Consider the following 18,544-nt stretch of genomic DNA (forward strand, 5'->3'; position numbering starts at 1 on the left):
CCTGCAGAGCACCCAAGGGCGCACCAGCCAAGCTCCAATTGTAATACCTCCTCGCACACGTTTCCCTCAAGCACCCTTTTGTCCCTCCTAGCTTTTCTCCCGCATAAACACCGAGGACGTTTGCCCACAATATCTGTCGCACGGATGGTTGTGCGGATTGAACCCTTTCATAGTGCTCTCATTGTCCCCCGCATTGCATTCTGGGGCTCCGTGTGACACCTGCCGCCCCGTTCAGGTAAACGGGAGGAGGCGGTGAATGCCCGCCGCATCCGAGCCGCTCAGGTCGGATTTCTGCATTCTTTTCAAAGGAAGCGACAGCGGGGGTTTCCTCTCTCCCTCTCTCTCTCTCTCTCCATCGTTTCTATGCCTGAGGTATTGTTGCATATCGCCTCTCCGGAGCTGAACGGGACAGTGCTATGAGGACTCTCCCTAAAAGCAAGACTTGTGAAGTGTACTGCGTCTCCGGGCATGGACACTCAGGCTGCGCCGCCGCACAGGTGAGCCATTTTTATTGCGCGTAAAAAGACGGTGCCAAACGGGACTTTGCTTTACGCAGGGACTATTTTCTCAATATCTCCAATCTGTATGTGTTTATTTATCTTTTATAGGCTTTTGCAGAACCTTAAGTGTGTACAATAATCAGAACCAAGTCAGCCATTGTTCAAGTTAATTGTCAAATCCGTCTCTCGGGGTGTGGGGGTCTCTTTCTCATGAATGTCCCTGTCGGCGTGAGCCACTTGATTGAGTGCTGACACCGCGGAGCCAGGCCGTGGGAAAGCAGACTCCTCCAGCCACGCTTTGTCTGCTCCCCCGGGGAATCCTGCCAAGCCCTTAAATGTTTAAGGAGATCCTTTCAGCTCAAAGATGCTCACCGTTACTCTCAATAAATCAGTGTCTGCTCAGCCATAAAAATCTATGTCTCATTGATTTTGGCAGATTTTCTTTACTGCCCCCTCAGCTGTGCTCACGTGAAGATGAAAGCCAAACAATTAGACGCAACTTGAGTGGAGACAAAAAAAGCTGGTATGATATTTGAGTCATGTCCTTGTCTCTGGAAGGGAGAGGGGGAGCTGAAGGAGCCCACCCAGTCACTGGGCCCCCCCACGAAGCCGGAGGAGAAGGTGGAGGGGGGGCGAGCTCCGGCCTGTGGCTCCTGGAGGAGATGGATGCTGGGGCTCCTGCCTTTCTTTCCCTTCACTGCCGCCATTGCACTCACTCTCCACTTCTTAACATGTGAGAACAAAGCTGCTTTTAAGGGGTTATTCTCAGACCTCTCCTGTCCTCTTAATGTGTTTATTTTTGGTTCACAAGCACAGTCACACAGGTGCATCTGTCTCACATCTCTACCTCCTCCTCCTCCTCAGCTCCGCCCTCCTCAGTGTTCTTCCTCGGTGGCAGTGTGGAGTTCCCAAACCTGAGCTTCTCCTCAGAGCTGACTGACTCCACCTCCCCTCAGTTCCGCCTGCAGGCTCAGGCTTTGGACCATTATGTAAGTGCAACGTTGGGCTCCTCCATCACTGCACCTGAGTAACACTTTTGGGTATCCTCCTCCTTCCAGCTCTGAAACCGATGATGCTCTTACTTTGAAAGGTTTCGCTGCAGGAAGCTGCAGGAGCTGTCTGTATTTGCATTCTTATTCCTTTGCTTTTCTCTTTATCAGCTCTCTCTTACTGTTTTTTTCCCTGCACACCACTTTTTTTCCCTCGCTCTGTCTCTCTCTGGTGGTGTAAAATGTAAAGCTGAAACAGGAGCCGGGCACTGTGTGTGTGTGAGTTCCCCATACCCCCTGGGACAGGGCCCTTTCAGGGCTGAGGACAAGCCCGGTATTTGTGAGCCCAGCTAGGCACAGGCAGCAAGAGTGAGAGGAAGAGCAGGCCTTCAATAAAAACATTGTCTGTGTGGCTTTCACACAATCAGCCACTCTGTGCCCCGTACACCACAGAGAGGAGCAGAACCTCGGTCTGACGGCAGGGCTGGGAGCGAGAGACAGGGCAGTAGGGCATGCTGGGATGACAGAGGGATTTGGGGCAGAGATAAGAGAGGGGGAATTTGGGTTTGGAGCAAAAGGTCACACGCCAATTGGGAATTCTTGTTAAGCAGGTGAGAATTTGGTGTTAAATCTCCAGAAACCTACAGTAACATGGTGTAATGCTCCTTTAATCAGCTGTGAGGGTGAGCCATCAGGCTTGTTAAGTGGACACAGTATCTGTGCGGCCATCTGTTCATTAAAGGACAGGTGAACTCAAGGCCAGCAGCCCATACCACCCAGGTCCTACCTCTACACGGCCGGCAGGTACAGACACAAAGGAGCTCTGTGCTGCTCAAAGTCAACATACACACAAGCAGAGTTTGGTACACACACACACACATACACACACACACACACACACACAAGAACAATGCTTAGTAACAGAGCTCAGGCTGCATGTTCGGCCAGGTGTGCTCACGTGTAGCCTATGCGGGAAAAGTGACCTCACTTGCACTGTGATGTCACACGTACAGTAATGTACAGTGTGTGTGTGAGTGTGTCAACGCTTCTTTTTTGTCTTTTAAAAACAGTTCTCAGAGCTCTACGAGTCGTCGCCGTGGAGCTCGTACTACCTGCACTCAGGAATAACTGCCTTCAGGTATGCTGCAGGAGAAAAAGCCTAGTTCATACACAGGAATATCAGCATGGCCTCAACATACTCAGCTGTATTGTTAAACCCTTTTTGTGACAGTGAAGGAGCTGAAGGGCTCAACGTTTTCTACTGGAGTCAATTTTCCGCCCCAGACGGCGTCGCTGAGGCGATCCAGAGGTCCAAACCAGAGAGGCTGCAGCGGAGGCTTCCTGGCAGCAACAAGGTGCTGCGGGACAGCCGCAACGAGCAGCGCTACTACATGGAGCGAGATGATGACATGCTCCACCTGCTGGGTAGAGGCTGCACACTTACAGGACATGCACATTAACCACATACATAATAGCATACAGCAGTTAAAAAATAATAGTTATGTGTATGTTTTTTTGATTGCACTTGAATCGAAAGGGTGCGTAGTATCTGCCTGATGTCCCTGAACATCTCCTGAAATATTGTGGTTGTATATATTCATGTATTGCTCTTCAGTATTTTGACTTGTGCTGTGTGTGTGTGTGCAGGTTTGGACCCTGACGACTTTGAGTCTGAGGAAAAATCAGACAAGAGTAAAAATCCAAACAGCATCCAGAGTGGGAAGTGGCAGCTCGGCTTCCAAGGTGAGTGGAGCTGCTTCAGACTCCATATATTGATATGTTCATCACAGATCTTAAACATCTGACGTCCTGTGCGTTAAGTTAAGACGTAGGCTGTCTGCTCGTGCTTCATTTAAGCCAGGTTTAAAGGCCTTCTAGTCTGATTCAAACTAACACATAAATATCTCCATCACTTCCTCTGTGTAGCGATGTCCTTTGACCTCTACGCCAAATATGGCAACAACCGCACCCTGAGCCTAGTGAGCCCTAAGAAGCCGTATTACCAGTGGCGCCTTCGCGTGCCGTCGGGTCATGTGGTTCGACTGGTTGTCCTCACCCTGCACGGCGCCACACCAGGGAGCTGCACGGCCCACAAGCTCTCAGCCTACGACTTCCTGCTGCCTTTACAGAACAAGATCATCGCCAGGTACAGACTTTGGGTGGTCTGTTTTTTTAACACTGATCTCACCTCTGTAATAAATGTTTAATTTCTATGTTTTATATGAACATATCCTGGTTTCAGGTGGTGTGGGCTGCCCCTGTCTGTCTCGGGTTCGTCCCCTGTCATGAAGCTGACATCCTCTGGGAACGTGATGTTGGTCACCTTCTCCTTCAGCAGGCAGAGGGATGGAGCCATCTTCAAGGCGTACTTTCAAGCCATCCCAAAAGCAGGTTTGAGTGCTTTCACAAAGACAAAACCCCTGACAGTACTTTAGATTTCTGTATAACTGATGTCTTGTTAAAGGGCCAGTTCACCAATTTTCAACCTCAGTACTATCATGCTATTATGGGGAGCTAATGCTATTATGGTAGGAAAATAATGATGAAGATTTTTTAGACAATCCACCGGTATATTCTCGTCATATTTTGTATCCTGTACCGCTCTGAGCCATGGCCTGCAGCGACATGGTTGTATTTCACTCCAGCGTCTCTCGCTGGGTCTCTCGCAATGCACTCTGGGTGTTGTAGGAATGTAGAATGGCTTTTTCAAGGGGTGAATTGCTCCTTTAAGTGGAATTAACCATTTCCACTGTGCAGCATATGTAGAGCAAAGTTGCCTTGGCTTTGTGTTTTCTCTGCTCTTATGTGTTTACATCTCCCCCTGCAGGCTGTGGAGGGTCGATCACCTCCTGGAACGGCTCTATTTCCTCCCCCTACTATCCTGCCCACTACCCTCCTAATGTTGACTGCACCTGGACGCTACGGGTGAGTCACACGAGTATGTGTACACATGTGTGAAATAAACGATGACTAATGAGAAGAAAGCGAGTGAAAGAGTGAATCATCCCTGTGTAAATATCACAGTCCACGTTCCAGCTTGTGAACTTTGTTTCTTCCTGTGTGGTTGCTTCATCAGGCGCCCCTGCCTGGATACCTGATCTCTGTGACGATCGTGACGATGGACATTCAGGATTCATCATCAGACGGCTGTGAGAAAGACTGGCTAGACATCGGAGGGATCAAGTGAGTAGTGAAGCTGAACAGTGTCCAGCTTTTTATCCACGTGTTTTCATATTTTAAACATCCTCAGTTTGTGTTGTGCTCCTCTGTATCCAGACTGTGTAACCCAGTGTCAGACAGCAGCAAAAAGAGAGTCTACTCCTCCCCTGTCTCCCTCCACTTCCACTCGGATGAATCCCTCACTCACAAGGGCTTCTACCTGCTCTACCGAGCGTTTTCTCCAGAGGGCAGTAAGTAAAGTCTAAAGCTTTCACTCCACTCTGTTTACTTTCCAGGGCAGTGTAAGAATGTGTCCTAACTCTTACCAACAAACAAGCCGCTCTCTAACACTGAAACCTAGGCTGTTTAGTAGAACTGATACTGCATGTCAGATTAAGTCGGGGCCACATGTCTACGCCAAAGAAAGTAGTACCATTCCAGAGAGTACATAAAAGCCTCTTCCTGTCTGTCTCCAGCCTGTCCTCGCCAGTTTCGCTGTGGAGACGGTCGCTGTATCCCTCTGAGGAAGGTGTGTGACAGAGTGAAAGACTGCTTAGATGGACGGGACGAGGCTAGGTGCTGTAAGTATGCAGAAACCAAAAGGGCGACATCTAATCTGATTTCTGGACTGTGTAATAATTAGCCCAACAAAATGATGCTTTGTTGTGCTTTACGTGTTTGTCTACCTCTTTTAGCTGTTAAAGCGCCATAATTGACAACAGTTAAGATAAGTTTACATGCACACAAGTATCCTGGCTGTGAACTGGTTGATACTCTGGCGCGTAAACACCTTCCCCAGGTTTCCAAGTGTCTGATAATTAAGTCTGTATACTACACACAATATAACTGCACTCAGAAGACGGAGAAACCCGATGTCAAAGAAAATGTTGCTGCTTAACTGAATGTTTCTATTTGTGCATTTAACCTGTAGCAGCATCCTGCAGGCCAGGTGAAGTGTTGTGCGCCAACGGCCAGTGCAAGCCGCACAGCAGCCAGTGTGTGAGCCAGAGCACCTGCCAGGACAGCAGCGAAGAGGGCAACTGTGGTGAGTAGACGAGAACCACAGACACATTTATGTGTTATTGTATTTTGTTAATACATGTACATAATAAATGTGTGGTTGTTTTCAGGAGGTAAATGTTACCACGTGTGTCCCAACAAGGTGTGTTTGCCCAAGTCATCAGTGTGTGATGGAGTTATTGACTGCAAAGACCGCAGTGATGAATACAACTGTACAAGAGCGTGTGGGTATTTATGACGTCAGATATCGCTGGTCGCACTGACTGATACATTTCTGTGTATTTTATCAAAATCTGAGCATTTTTGTCTCATTTTTGGTGCAATTTGTTTCACTCTGTCCAAATATGTCTTTTTTTCTCTTTAGACTTTAAAGCCTGCTCCTCGTCCTCGTACAAATGTGCCAACGGAAAGTGTGTGAGTAAAGTTAACCCCGAGTGTGACGGAGTCAAAGACTGCTTTGACGGCTCTGATGAACTGCGCTGTGGTAAGTTCTCACTCACAGAATTCAACTTAAACCTTAAACAGAACCAAAGTAACATTTCATTCTTGTCTCCCTGCGTGTCTCTCCACCGCAGGCTGTGGCACCAGGCCCAGGAAGCGCACTAAGATAGTGGGTGGCTCTGATGCTGGGTCGGGGTCGTGGCCGTGGCAGGTCAGCCTCCAGATGGATCGCTACGGACACGTCTGTGGAGCCACACTGGTCGGCAGCCGCTGGCTCATCTCTGCAGCTCACTGCTTCCAGGACTCAGATGCCATTAAGTAAGAAAGCGCCTGACAGACTCATTATGCTGATTATTATTCATGTGTTAATATATGTTGTGTTTACAGATATTCAGATGCCCGTGCATGGCGAGCTTACATGGGAATGCGTGTGATGACTACGGGGAATAACGGAGCAGCAACAAGACCGATCCGTCGCATCCTCCTCCACCCGCAGTACGACCAGTTCACCTCCGACTATGATATCGCACTTCTGGAGCTCAGTGCTCCTGTCTTCTTCAATGACTTGGTGCAGCCTGTGTGTGTCCCCGCGTCCTCACACACCTTCACAACAGGGACCAGCTGCTACGTCACAGGCTGGGGGGTCCTCATGGAGGATGGTAAGAGCTGTTCAAGAGTTAGATGTGAGGTAATAGAAAGAAATCATAATAACATTCTGTGTCTTTTAATTATAGGTGAACTGGCCTCTCGCTTACAAGAGGCCTCAGTGAAGATCATCAACAGGAACACTTGCAACAAGCTGTATGACGACGCTGTCACTCCCAGGATGCTGTGCGCTGGGAATCTGCAGGGAGGGATCGACGCCTGTCAGGTGAGTGTGCATCATAAATTATGGATATGATTAACACTCATTCCCAGAGCTGATAAGTGACCTAACATTCTGATTTACCTTTTAGTCATAATAACCACAAAACATTATCAGGGAAGGATTCGTGTGAGTATAGACCAGATAGCTGTATGATGAGTTAGCTTACATTTTCCATCATTTTAGGAAGGACAAAAAGTATCACCAATGAAGATGATAATTAAGTAAAACACCTTAATAAATAATCTAAACATCTAGTAAGCATAAATGTTATGTTCACAAAATCTAAAGTAAAATGAAACTGTAAAATTTCACCCAACAGTGACTAAATTAGACTAGCATGCTAGTTAGCTAACTAGCTGTCAGATTATTTAGCTAACAGCAATGCGTTGTTATTTATGCTACCGGTACAAAAGTATCCGCAATGAAGATAAGTCTCCATAGGATGTACAACACATTATTTAACTGAGTAATTATACAGTTTGTGAAAATAAAAACAGTAAAACCAGAACTAAAAAATGTTGTGAAACTGTGGCCAAATTGGACTAGTTAGCTAGCTAGCTGTCCTAACAGATAGGTTACATCAATGCAATCTTTTATGTGAGGAGTCAAGGTATTAAAGATAAATGTAAAGGTTCCATACACAGGAATGTAACACAGTAATTAAGCTAGTAAACACACATGTAGCCCAAATTAAGCCCAAAAAAGTGTATTATCATAGTTAACAATTAACATTGTACTAAGAACAATTAGCACAGTTGAAAAACTAGTAATTGACAGCTAGGATAAAGCTAGCTTGGTAAGCAGTTAGCTAATTAACAAATAACAAAACCGCTATACCAAAAGGACAGCTCCAAATGCAACGAAAAGGGCACTGTGGAGTAGACAAAGGATGTCTGTCGATATTTCTATGCTCCAGACCAGACAAAAAATTCACATGTAACAGCTATGGAGCTGTACTAGTTGCAGTTGCTACTAGAAACAGAATTTTCAACTGAAGCTAACTGCTGGTAGCAGAATACTACTAATGCTATGTAGCCTAGCTCACATCCTCTGTGTCATTGGATGCATCTCTGTTTGTGTCTTAAATTTTCTGTTCAGCTGATCTGGAAATTTATTAATATCATAATATCCGTAAATATGAACAAGTATTGGCCCATGGGGTGTGTTCCAAGGCGCCAAGGCATGCACCTTCTGTTTATTTTTTGTCTGCAACTCTGCACGTCTGTGCCCTCAGGGCGACTCAGGAGGCCCGTTGGTGTGTCTGGAGCGAGGCAGGCGTTGGTTCCTGGCAGGGATCGTGAGCTGGGGTGAGGGCTGCGCGAGGCTGAACCGTCCCGGCGTCTATACACAGGTGGTCAAATTTACAGACTGGATCCATCAGCAGACTAAAGGACAGGTGTGACCGAACACTAGACTGACACAAACTCGATGACGGACTCAACACACAGGACGAAGGTGTCAGATCTGGAGTCCACCTTCAGACTGTTGTTATGTTTGCATGACAACACATTCAGTCAGTTTTCTTTGGAGCGTGTCCATGCTGCCAGCGGGGGGTTCATCCCTCCAGACCAACCAGCTTCCTTACAATCTCCAAACATCTACCGTGGCTGTGTTGACATGCACAAAAACTAGCACCTGGATAATAAGACAACTTGGTTTTGGGTTACAAAACAAACATTTAGTAGGAATACCTTATATCAATTATGATAACCAGGCATCTCTCTCTACACTGTTATCAGGTTTCAGAGCAGGTTAGCCAAAGTACAAACCTTACCAGAGAAATCTATAATCTGACACTAAATATTGATTTTATTGCTTCCACTAAGCAAATTACAGAATCATCCTTAGCAGTGGTCTGCTATTCAGAAATAACACACAGTATAATGCAATAATTGACCAATAAGAATCAAATACTCAACAAGCCGTGAAATATGTATCAATCAACAATAAGCTAACATGAGCCAAAACACCTGCTGATCTCAACTCTCTTCCCCGTCCTTAGTTATTATTATTAGACGTACAAGGGTTACAAACAATAATGACAACGTCCTTGAGTCTTCAAGGATCACGAACAAGATGATGGACGAGCCAGGTAATCCTGTGCATGTAGCTTTAAGCTCCCTTATGTCTCTACCCTCCCTCCAGTCCCTGTTCACTGCAGTGACAGTGGAATCAGATAAGCTCTTTCATCCAACGTGGAATGAGTTCTCCCCTCATTAATATGAAACTATATGATTTTCTCCTCACCTACATTCATCCATGTACTGTATATGTGTGTCCATGACTCACTGTGTATGTTAAAGAGTTGTTTTTTATAATGTATGTGCATTTGTATATCATGAGTTTATCTGAGTCATAGCTTTATGTTCAATATATTCTGTAATAATAGACAAGGGAATAATCCCTCCATAGGAGGTGATGATATATTTCCACTTCAGTTTAATTTATCTTTATGGTGCCTCGGTGAAAAGCTACATCACCTTAAAGCAGTGTGAAATAATGATGCTGGTGTAAAGGACAAACATGATTATCAAGAGAGACACTCGCCAATCTTTTCTGTGCAGGTGCACCTTCATTTTCACCTGGTGTCCTGCTCTCACTCCTCATCCAGCTCACATCACCTCCCAGTGGTCAGCCTGCACTATTGCTTATTTAACGTCCTGAGGGATGATGCAGCTTACGCCCAAAGGATTCAAAAACATTGTTTCATTATATCAGATTGTATGCCTTTATATTAAAGACACCATTTGCAGTGCAGCTGTTTTACTTATTGCTGTATTTTATGATTAGATTGATGTTTATTTTCTCTCCATAATGTCCATCAGTGAGATTTGCCCTTTTACTCCTGTCCTATTGAATCCTCCACTTTTTCAGTTGTTATTCTTTTGACTGAAAGGTATCAGACACCTGTGCAGTGCAGTATTTTGGAGTCAGGCTGTCAGTGATTTTACATATTACATCATGTGATGACGTCATATAGGATAGTTTGAGTATGAATTCACTTATGAACTGAGGTAACCTCTCTTTAAGAGTTCAAATCAATATTTTCCTATTATCCAAAATGTGTGTAACCTATCGGCCTACTTTCCAAGGAACAGACACTTAATGAGGACAGACAGTCAGTTTGGAATCTGAGGAATGTGACTGTCAAGTATTCGATCAGAAAACCACACGTGCACACCGGTGCCTACGTGCTGATCATCCAGTTTACCAACCAAGGGAACACTCAAGTCCTCAGCACGGGGCTGTGCTGCCCTGCGCGCATCCTCTCTGGGATTCAGTGCGTAATTCCAGCCTTTCTAAAAATAGGATAAGTTTATTAGATCATGGGTTTTGGTTTATTTAATGTATGAGTAAAAGTTATGTAGTTTGACACTATAAATAAGTTTTTATTAGAACTTCACTGGACGATTGATTGACCACTGGGGAGGACGAAAAGGGGGGCTGCTGTTACGCGCCATGGGTGTGTCAATGGACGTCACTGAAGACAGCTATCCGGTGGCTGCACTGTGGGAACTGTATAAATCAGCGCCAGTATCCAAAACGATGGGAAAAAGTTGCACAGGAGTTCAAGCGCAGTGTCCTGTTGCGTGATCTCCCGCAGCAACCCTGAGGAAATCTCTATTCACCCACAATCAGCGCCGAGCGCCACAGCCAAGTGTGCCGCGCCGTGCGAAGTCTGGAGAGGGGGGAAAAACAGCAGGAATAAAACTCGTTTCTTATTTTGTGTTTGAAATCCACCTGCTGCATCGGAGTCACCAGAGATGATGAATTTTATCCTCCTCTGCCTGTTATGTGGATTGTACGGTGTTCTTGCAAAAGGTGAGTAACATTCTCTTTGGTTGATGGAATACGTGAAAAGGTAACCAGGGCACGTGCTTGATCTGTTTCTCATATACTTATGAACTTATTTTGTTAGTTAAAAATCTTACTTAGCAACATGTATTTCCTTTGTTTGGGATTGTCGGTTGTTAACTAATAATTTAAGTGTATATAACCTGTACAAACTGCATTTTACGCACGAGTTTCCTTATGGATGTTTTTTTCAGTACACTACAGGGTGCTATAAGGTCAAAAAGCATATTTCGCTGTTTTAAAGGAGAGAGCTTTCCGGCTCTAAAACGGAAAACACAGTCTTTACTTTGGAAGAAAAAAAGAAAGCAAAGTGCATTTTATTTTTGCGCGTGGACTATTTTTTTTGTGTATTACTAGCCTAATTAATTCATCGGTGTGGTCGTGTGTCTGAGGCTGTTGACCTCTATAAGAACCGAGTGCCGTGATGGAGATAAGCGCCATCCTGCGGGACATGTGTTTGGATAATGCGGACCTCTGTGGCACGGCTCCTTGTGCGCTTGGACACACGCAGGGCGTTGTTTTCCTGAGACTGATGACTTTGTCAAATAAGTTCTGATATTAATGAACAAGAGGTCAAGGCTGCCTAAAGGCTAATATCCAGTGAGCAGGAAAACAGTGGGCTGGTATGCCTCTCTCTAAGTTCAGAACTTTATATAAGTGGTCTGTTATCTTTTACACAGCCTCTGTAAATATAGACTGTCAGATCCCTTCATTTACTATTATTGAAGTCATTATAAAGTATCCGTAACACCCATGTTTTGCACTTGCTTGATTACTAGAGTGTTTTTTAATTACTTGTTTAACATGTTGCCTTTGTTGTCAATTCAAAAGGAGAATATAACCTACATTATTTCCTGCTCCGGCACAGCTGGAGGCCTATAGTTTCACAAGGCAAGAATTTAGTGAATTCTCTGTTTGAAATAGGGCAAAAAACCTTCTTATTATGTTTGTAATAGTTTTGAACACAGTCTTAAATATCTATCACATACGTAATCTTGAAAATAACTGGATTCCGAGAGAAGAGGGTCTTAATGTACAGCAAGCTTACATCATACATTCCTCCTCATGTGTACACATCCAAACGTCAGCGTTGCCATTGCTAAAATCTAATCATAATAACTTTATTTATACAGCATCTTTAAAAGCAGATAAAGCAAAGGCAGGAACTCGGGGAGATTACAGAACACAGGACAGATTGAGGCCAGGCAGAGAGAAGTAGTCTAAAGAAAATTCAACAAAAGGCAAGAACACAATGCAAACGCAAAAGGTCAAAGGCAAAAGAGTAAATGCAAATAAAAGGAATAAAAGTGAAAAACGAACAAAAAAAACGACATTACATATTTTTGTTTCCAAATAAGTTCTGTTTTAATTTTCATTAAAGTCGTTTTCTGCTCTGATTTTTGCCTGACAGAAATGGACTTCTTTATTCGTCTTTCATCGTCTTCCCGCTGAATTTCATGAATATCACTTTTGTGTAAAAAATAGTTTTCTTTTCCTTTGAACATTGCATTCCCGTGGTTTGAAATTTGGCATCTAGAATATAAAAACCTTGAACTTTGTGTTTAACTTTGTGGAAGCAGCAGGAAATTACTTGGAAACAGTAGATTTAGACACTTCACAGCTTGTTAAAAAGGCCCCAGAAGGCCTGGAGGAGATCCTCTACTTCCCCTATGTCCTTCCTTATTCTGCCACATGTGTGTGTGCGTGCGTGCGTGCGTGCGTGTGTGTGTGTGTGTGTGTGTGTGTGTCATTCTTGCCTACTCACACACTGTGAATTCCAAGGAAATAGAGTAGGAAGTGGTAGTAGTGTGAGTAATACTAGATCTTCAGAATGGGGCATCCTCTGGGAACAATGATGCGGACAATGAAAGCTAATAATGGACGTTAGTGAGAAAGTCACTCGCTGCCGTACACATGATTAAACAAGTGGCGGAGCAGAGAGACAGTTGTGTGGTGTTTCGAGTTGTGTGTGCGGTACGCTCGGTAAGGAGCAGTCAGAGTGAAGGACGGACTTCCCTGAATGATGTTTCCGCTGTTGTTGGGAGGAAGGAAGGGCGGACAGACAGGCGTCTTTATCTCTCATTAATAAACCTCGGCCATGGAGTGGAGAAACGCCGCAGTTTGATAAACAAGAGGGACGCTGCTTACGCATTTCCACACAAGTTGTCAAGTGGCCTGAGCAGAGAGACGCGCCGAGGGTCACAGATACCGAGACCTGGATGGAGGACGTGCTCCGGAGCCGGGACTCTCGGAGACCCGTCCTGCAGTCAGACTCCGGTTTAGTCCGGTTTGTAGAGGACGGAGCTTACAGGAAGTGTCCGAACTATTTGTTCGTTGTAAAGTGTTTTGTCTTCCAGGATTTCCTCTTAAAGTGCTCTCATGTAAACCCACACAAAGGAACTACCCTGGACTGAACATAATTGCACTGATGCATCCACTATGTCCCCGTATTAGCTGATTAATAAATTGATTCTCCAGGGAATAAAACCCCCTAACATCCTGCCATGATGACACAAAAGATTTCTCTAACCCAAAGCTGACCTTGACCTCTGACCTCTCTGGAGATGCCGATATCAGTGAAGTAATTCTAAGCTTAATCCAAAAGGCAACTGGACTTGGTTGAAGTTCTTGAAGACGTTTCATTTCTCAACCGAAAGGCTTCTTCAGCTCTAAACTGGTGGACGGAGGAGCTAGAAATATAAGCCTCTAGCTCCATCCACTAGTTTAGAGGGAGGTGAAATGTCTTTAAGAACTTCAACCAAGTCCACTTGCCTTTTGGATTAAGCTTAGACTGACCATGACCTGGATGACTGAGAAGTAGTTTTTCGAGTTTTCTCACACTCTCTTGTACCTCTGCAGATAAAGAGCAAAAGGGGAAGTACAGCGTCCCGATTCTGGACGTGAAGACACGACAGATGGTCCTGGACGCCAACCAGACTCTACAGCTCAACTGCAGGTGAGTTTCAGGTAGAAAGATCCAGGCCAACATGGGCAATTTGAGGTTTGAATTGGACAAGCAACATGATAGAAACAAAAAGCAAAAACGTAGCCGTCTCTAAGCCAACAGAGCCTTTAACGGCGTCTTCATTAGGCCACGTAGTGAAATGTAAATCTAAGAAAGATTAAAGGAGCTGATGATTCTTCCACACCCCAACTCAATGTGGTAAAACAATCATTCAGTGAAGCCTCTTCCTATTATGTAAGCTGAACGTGTACACACATGCAAAGATCGCCAAATGTTTTCTAAGCGACCTCCTTGAACCTGTTGCCAGGGGTCGCTGGGAGCTGTCATGGGCGTTCCCGTCAGGTTTGGCCAGAGATCAGCTGCGGGTGGAGGACTCTCGCTGCGGGCGGACCAGCCAGCAGTACTGCAGCAGGGTGACGGTGAGCCGCAGTCAGGCCCAGCACACCGGCCTGTTCCGCTGCAGATACCGACACCGAACCCAGAAACAGACGTCCGTCTACGTTTATGTCACAGGTAAGACACCCAAGGGTCCAAGTCCCTCTCCCTCCTACTCATTGAGAAGCCCCGCACTCCTTCCCCCTCATTGTTTATACCTCCAGGTTAAACAGGATGCAGTGGGTGCTAAATACAGACCAATGCCAGAGAGCCAATTATATCTAAACACTGTTTGTCCAAACAACACATCCTTCTACATGACTCTGGCACAGTTTCTAACCCCCCTCCTCCTCTCTACCTCCCTGTCGGTCTATATTTAAATCTCTTTTTTACTTTCGTTTACGTGCTACCTCGAGGACAGGAATAGCCCAGCTGCTGAAAGGCTCAGGCCCCGGGCAGAGTTTCCCAGGGCATCAGCCTTATCTGCTCGCCTCAGCCTCGCTTGAAGCATCCTGTGCTCGGGGGAGGAGGAGGGGGGAGGGCTCGAACGGGGTGTGCAGGGAGGGGATGTCGCTCTGTCTCTAGAAGGTGGTGGTGGGAAGTGTGTGTGGAAGTGTTTGTGTGTGTGTGAGGAGCTGAAAAGGATAAGATGAGGACTTCAGAGGAGGCTCCGTGTCTGCACCAGCCGGCTCCTCCCGTTCCTGGCTGGTGACGCTGTTTGGGCTGGGTCTACTACCTGGCACGGAGCTGGGCTGGAGGCCAGGGTCACAGGGCACGCTACTGTTTGGCCAACAGGACCCTCGGGGGCCATCAATCGCTCAGGTCGCCGTGTCCATTAAGCGTCACACTTGGCCCGCGTCTCTGCTCAGACGCTGCCTCCCTTCTCGAGTCCTCTATTAGGAATCAAAGCGAGAGAAGGAAGCCCTCAGTCCGCTGGTCCTCTGGGTACTTTTGTTCGAATGTTCAGAGATTTGCTTTCCTTGAATAACACCCAAACAATACACCGAGCAACACCCACACTTTTCAATGGCACCGAGCTCTAAAAGGAGTCGAGCCGGGAGGAGAAAGCTCAGAGAGGCCGTTTGATTGCCTCTAAACAATCTGTGTGTTTATTGTTGACTACAGGCAGTCATTTGCTGAATGGGTATTCAATGAATGGGTGTGTTTAGGAGAGTGTGTCTGTATGTTTTTGTTTGTTGTCGAGATTGATACTTGGAAGTGTGTGTGTGTTTGTTTGAGGCGAGTGATTGTTTTCTTTGGTTTCTGTTTGTGCATGAAATTAAAGGGTCAGTTCACAGAAAACGGGCCGAGTTAATGGACCTATTTCCTGACGTGGGAGTCGTTTTACTGACTTTGTGCCTTTAGTTAAATGAATTGTATTTTATGATTAAAAACTAATCTCGGTCACTCTATGTTTACAGGTAACAAATACTATATTACAAATAATAACTGAGCCGAATATTGATCTGCAATATGGGATTTAATCAAACATTCTGGGCCATCGAGCCAACATTTACTAGCCCGCCATGTTTATGCGTAAAATGACTTCAAGTCTGTCAACTCGGAAAATTGGGTAGCAACATTTTCTCAGACTTTCCGCATTCTTGTTCTACTTGAAGGAGCCCTCACATTAATTTTCCCGTCCGACACATATTCTTCACTTTTTATAATAGGAACTTTAAGCAGCGACAGTTAAAGGGACGGCTACGGCATTCCAAAAAAAAAAAACAGTTCCACTTTGCGTGTCCTGTCGTTGTAGCCCAGCTGTTTACTACAGGAGAAGACTGGTTGACCGTTTTCAGTACGTCATAGTGTCAGCAGTTTTTATTGAATTGTCATTTCGTTTATATTCGATTACCTTTAGTAGTTTTATGGATTATTTATTAAAGATACCCACTAATTGACCGTTTATCCTGTTTGTTATACACACGTCGTCCGTTGCCAGATCAAATCGTTGCTTAGCGACATTAGATTTCTATCACTATGGCAACCCCTTGGAATGTTTCACAGGCTATAGCCGTCCCTCAGCCGTCGTCGCTTTTTTCTTCTTTTAAGATAATTTTTTCAGTCTTTTATGCCTTTATTGACAGAGAGAACAGTGGATTGATCAAAGGGAGCAAGGGGCCGAGGAAAGGGGTCGAACACGGGGACGCAGCTGCTAGGACTATAGCCTCTGTATATGGCCGCAGATTTAACCACGGAGCTAAACCGGCACCTGAGCCGTCACTGCTTAAAGCCCCTACTGATATTTGGGTTTTGCCTCTCAGGTTCTTATTGCCTATTTCTTTATCTGAATCTATTCTATTTTCTTATTTTTATAGTGCTTTGTTAATTGTTCTGCACCAAAATCACCAAAACAAATTCCTTGTATGTGCAAACCTACTTGACAATAAACCCTGATTCTGATTCTGACCACACCTTCCTGGTATAGGTCTTTGTGCCTTAATGTAGCTTTAAAGGAACCAGAAAACTTTTTTTTTTTTTACCAGCAGCAAAACTTTTTTTTTTTTTGGCCTTTTATGATACTGAACAGTTGATAGTGTTGGAAACGGGAAGAGAGGATGGGGGATGACAGGCAGCAAGGAATATAGACTCTTTACATGTGCCGTCATTTTAACCACTGAGCTAAACCGGCTCGCTGGAATAACAACAAACTTTCTTTTTAAAGATTTTATTTTTAATTATTTTGCCTTTATTAGATAAGACAGGACATATGGGGAGGAGAGAGTGGGGGATGACATGCACGAAAAGGGCCATGAGTCAGAGTCAAACCCGCGGCCAACACGGAGAGGACTTTGCCTCTGTAGAAGGCGCGCCTGCTCTACCAACTGAGCTAAACAGGCGCCCTGAATACCAGCACACTTATCTGAAGACTAAAAAATGAAACGGACAACTCTTAAACATGAAGATGCACGACATCTAACCATTTCAACTGACTCATTTTTCCAGTCCATGTTTAAGACTTTGTAAGACTGAAAAGGTCTTTGGCGTTGTTTTTCACAAGGAATACAGTTATGACATGAATCCTGAAGTACAAACATGCTTTTCTGTAATTTCAGTGAACTGACACGTATACACAAATGTATTCTGGCATATGTGATGTGTGTCTGTAAGACAGAAACAGTCTATGCATCTGTTTAAGATGCTTACTGTGAGCACCATATGTGTCCCTGACCGCTGTGTTTTGGTTTCAGACAGCCAGCAGCCATTTGTGGACCATCCGGGTACGAGCCTAGATGTGTTGTACATGAAGGAGAGGCAGCCGCTGGTCATCCCCTGCAGGGTCACCGACCCCAATATCACCGCCACGCTGGTCAAGGTGAGTGCAGGAAAAAATGACTGAAATTAGAAGTGAAAATTTGGATTGTTTGGATGTTTCTCTGTCCGATTCACACTGCCCACTTTGTTTGCACATCATCACACGTCCCAGATTTTTCCATCATATCTGCACGCAACACATCATCCCGTTGTTTCTCCCCTTCAGATCATTCACCACATTGTTTTATCTTGGCAGCCATAACGCTGTGGCGTGTGCGTCCGTTTGTTTGCGTCTGTCTGCGGATATGTGTGAAAGTGTGTGCGGATGTGTTTGTAAGTGTTGGTGCTTGAGTGCTGAGTGCGAGAGCCAGTGGACAATGTTACTAAGTGCAAAGGGGAGCGTTCAGAGTGTGTGTGTGTGCGTGTGTCTGTTCCTGTGAATGAAACACAACCCGGTCTGTCTGCTTGAATCTACAAGTATCCCTCTCATCCTCCTTTCATTGCTGACTTTTTCCGATCGAGCGGCGCCCGCGGAGTCCTGTTGGCACTGTTTCCACCTCTGGAGACAGGACATGGGGTCTGGAGTGCCCCTTTGGCCCCTGTCCAGCTCCACTTCCCACGTCTCACCCTCCACCTCTTGTAGTAGGAATACTGGCTGCCCACTTCCCCGCAGTGATGTTTTAAACAGCTGGTTAGCCTGGTGGAGGAAGCAGAGGGAGCTACTGTTGGCCCCGGCAGATCAAACGCTGCTCGTTAATGTGACGGCTCGTGCGTCACTGTAGGAAGCTTGATGGAGTTTAACTACAATAGAGTAGTTGTGAAACATATAAGCGTATGTACATCAGAAGTACAAAACATGAAGGCAGAATTAGAGTGTATTAAAGGGACACTCCAACAATTTAATTTTAATTAGGTTTGATGTCAGGATTAGTGGGAGAGATTCTCTGGCTTTTCCCCTTTGTATGGTTTAAAGTCCTGGACCTCCCATCATACATCTCAAAAGCAGCTTTGTGGGACTCGCTCTGCCTCGTAACTGTCCATGTCTTTAAAAACACCTTGTACCACACGCTCTTACAAATTTGACCGGTTTGGGGAGTATTTTTTTCAGACTTGA

At 45.3% G+C, this 18,544-nt stretch overlaps 2 protein-coding genes across 3 annotated transcripts in view; both read left to right on the forward strand.

The window, feature by feature from the left end:
* The first annotated feature begins 416 nt into the window (after window positions 1-416).
* LOC138595928 (suppressor of tumorigenicity 14 protein homolog) lies at window positions 417-8,501 on the forward strand. Its single transcript, XM_069667449.1, has 19 exons — window positions 417-497; window positions 1,059-1,233; window positions 1,365-1,489; window positions 2,560-2,627; window positions 2,721-2,914; window positions 3,137-3,232; window positions 3,416-3,635; window positions 3,732-3,880; window positions 4,317-4,414; window positions 4,566-4,672; window positions 4,766-4,899; window positions 5,125-5,229; window positions 5,583-5,693; window positions 5,779-5,892; window positions 6,033-6,152; window positions 6,244-6,427; window positions 6,497-6,768; window positions 6,844-6,980; window positions 8,212-8,501. The coding sequence occupies exons 1-19, from the start codon at window positions 417-419 to the stop codon at window positions 8,377-8,379; spliced, it is 2,658 nt and encodes an 885-aa protein (XP_069523550.1). The 3' UTR covers window positions 8,380-8,501.
* Window positions 8,502-10,546: 2,045 nt separating this feature from the next.
* flt1 (fms related receptor tyrosine kinase 1) overlaps window positions 10,547-18,544 on the forward strand; it is a 34,943-nt gene continuing 26,945 nt past the window's right edge. For both annotated transcript variants that reach the window (XM_069667228.1, XM_069667229.1), the window contains exons 1-4: window positions 10,547-10,799; window positions 13,692-13,788; window positions 14,105-14,310; window positions 17,367-17,491. In XM_069667228.1, coding sequence (XP_069523329.1) covers window positions 10,742-10,799; window positions 13,692-13,788; window positions 14,105-14,310; window positions 17,367-17,491 — 486 coding nt within the window. In that variant the 5' untranslated portion in view covers window positions 10,547-10,741. The remainder of the gene's footprint in view (window positions 10,800-13,691; window positions 13,789-14,104; window positions 14,311-17,366; window positions 17,492-18,544) is intronic.

Source organism: Semicossyphus pulcher, unplaced genomic scaffold, assembly GCF_022749685.1.
Source record: "Semicossyphus pulcher isolate SPU_LCO1_2020_fin unplaced genomic scaffold, fSemPul1.0.p SCAF_18, whole genome shotgun sequence".
NCBI lineage: Eukaryota > Metazoa > Chordata > Actinopteri > Labriformes > Labridae > Semicossyphus > Semicossyphus pulcher.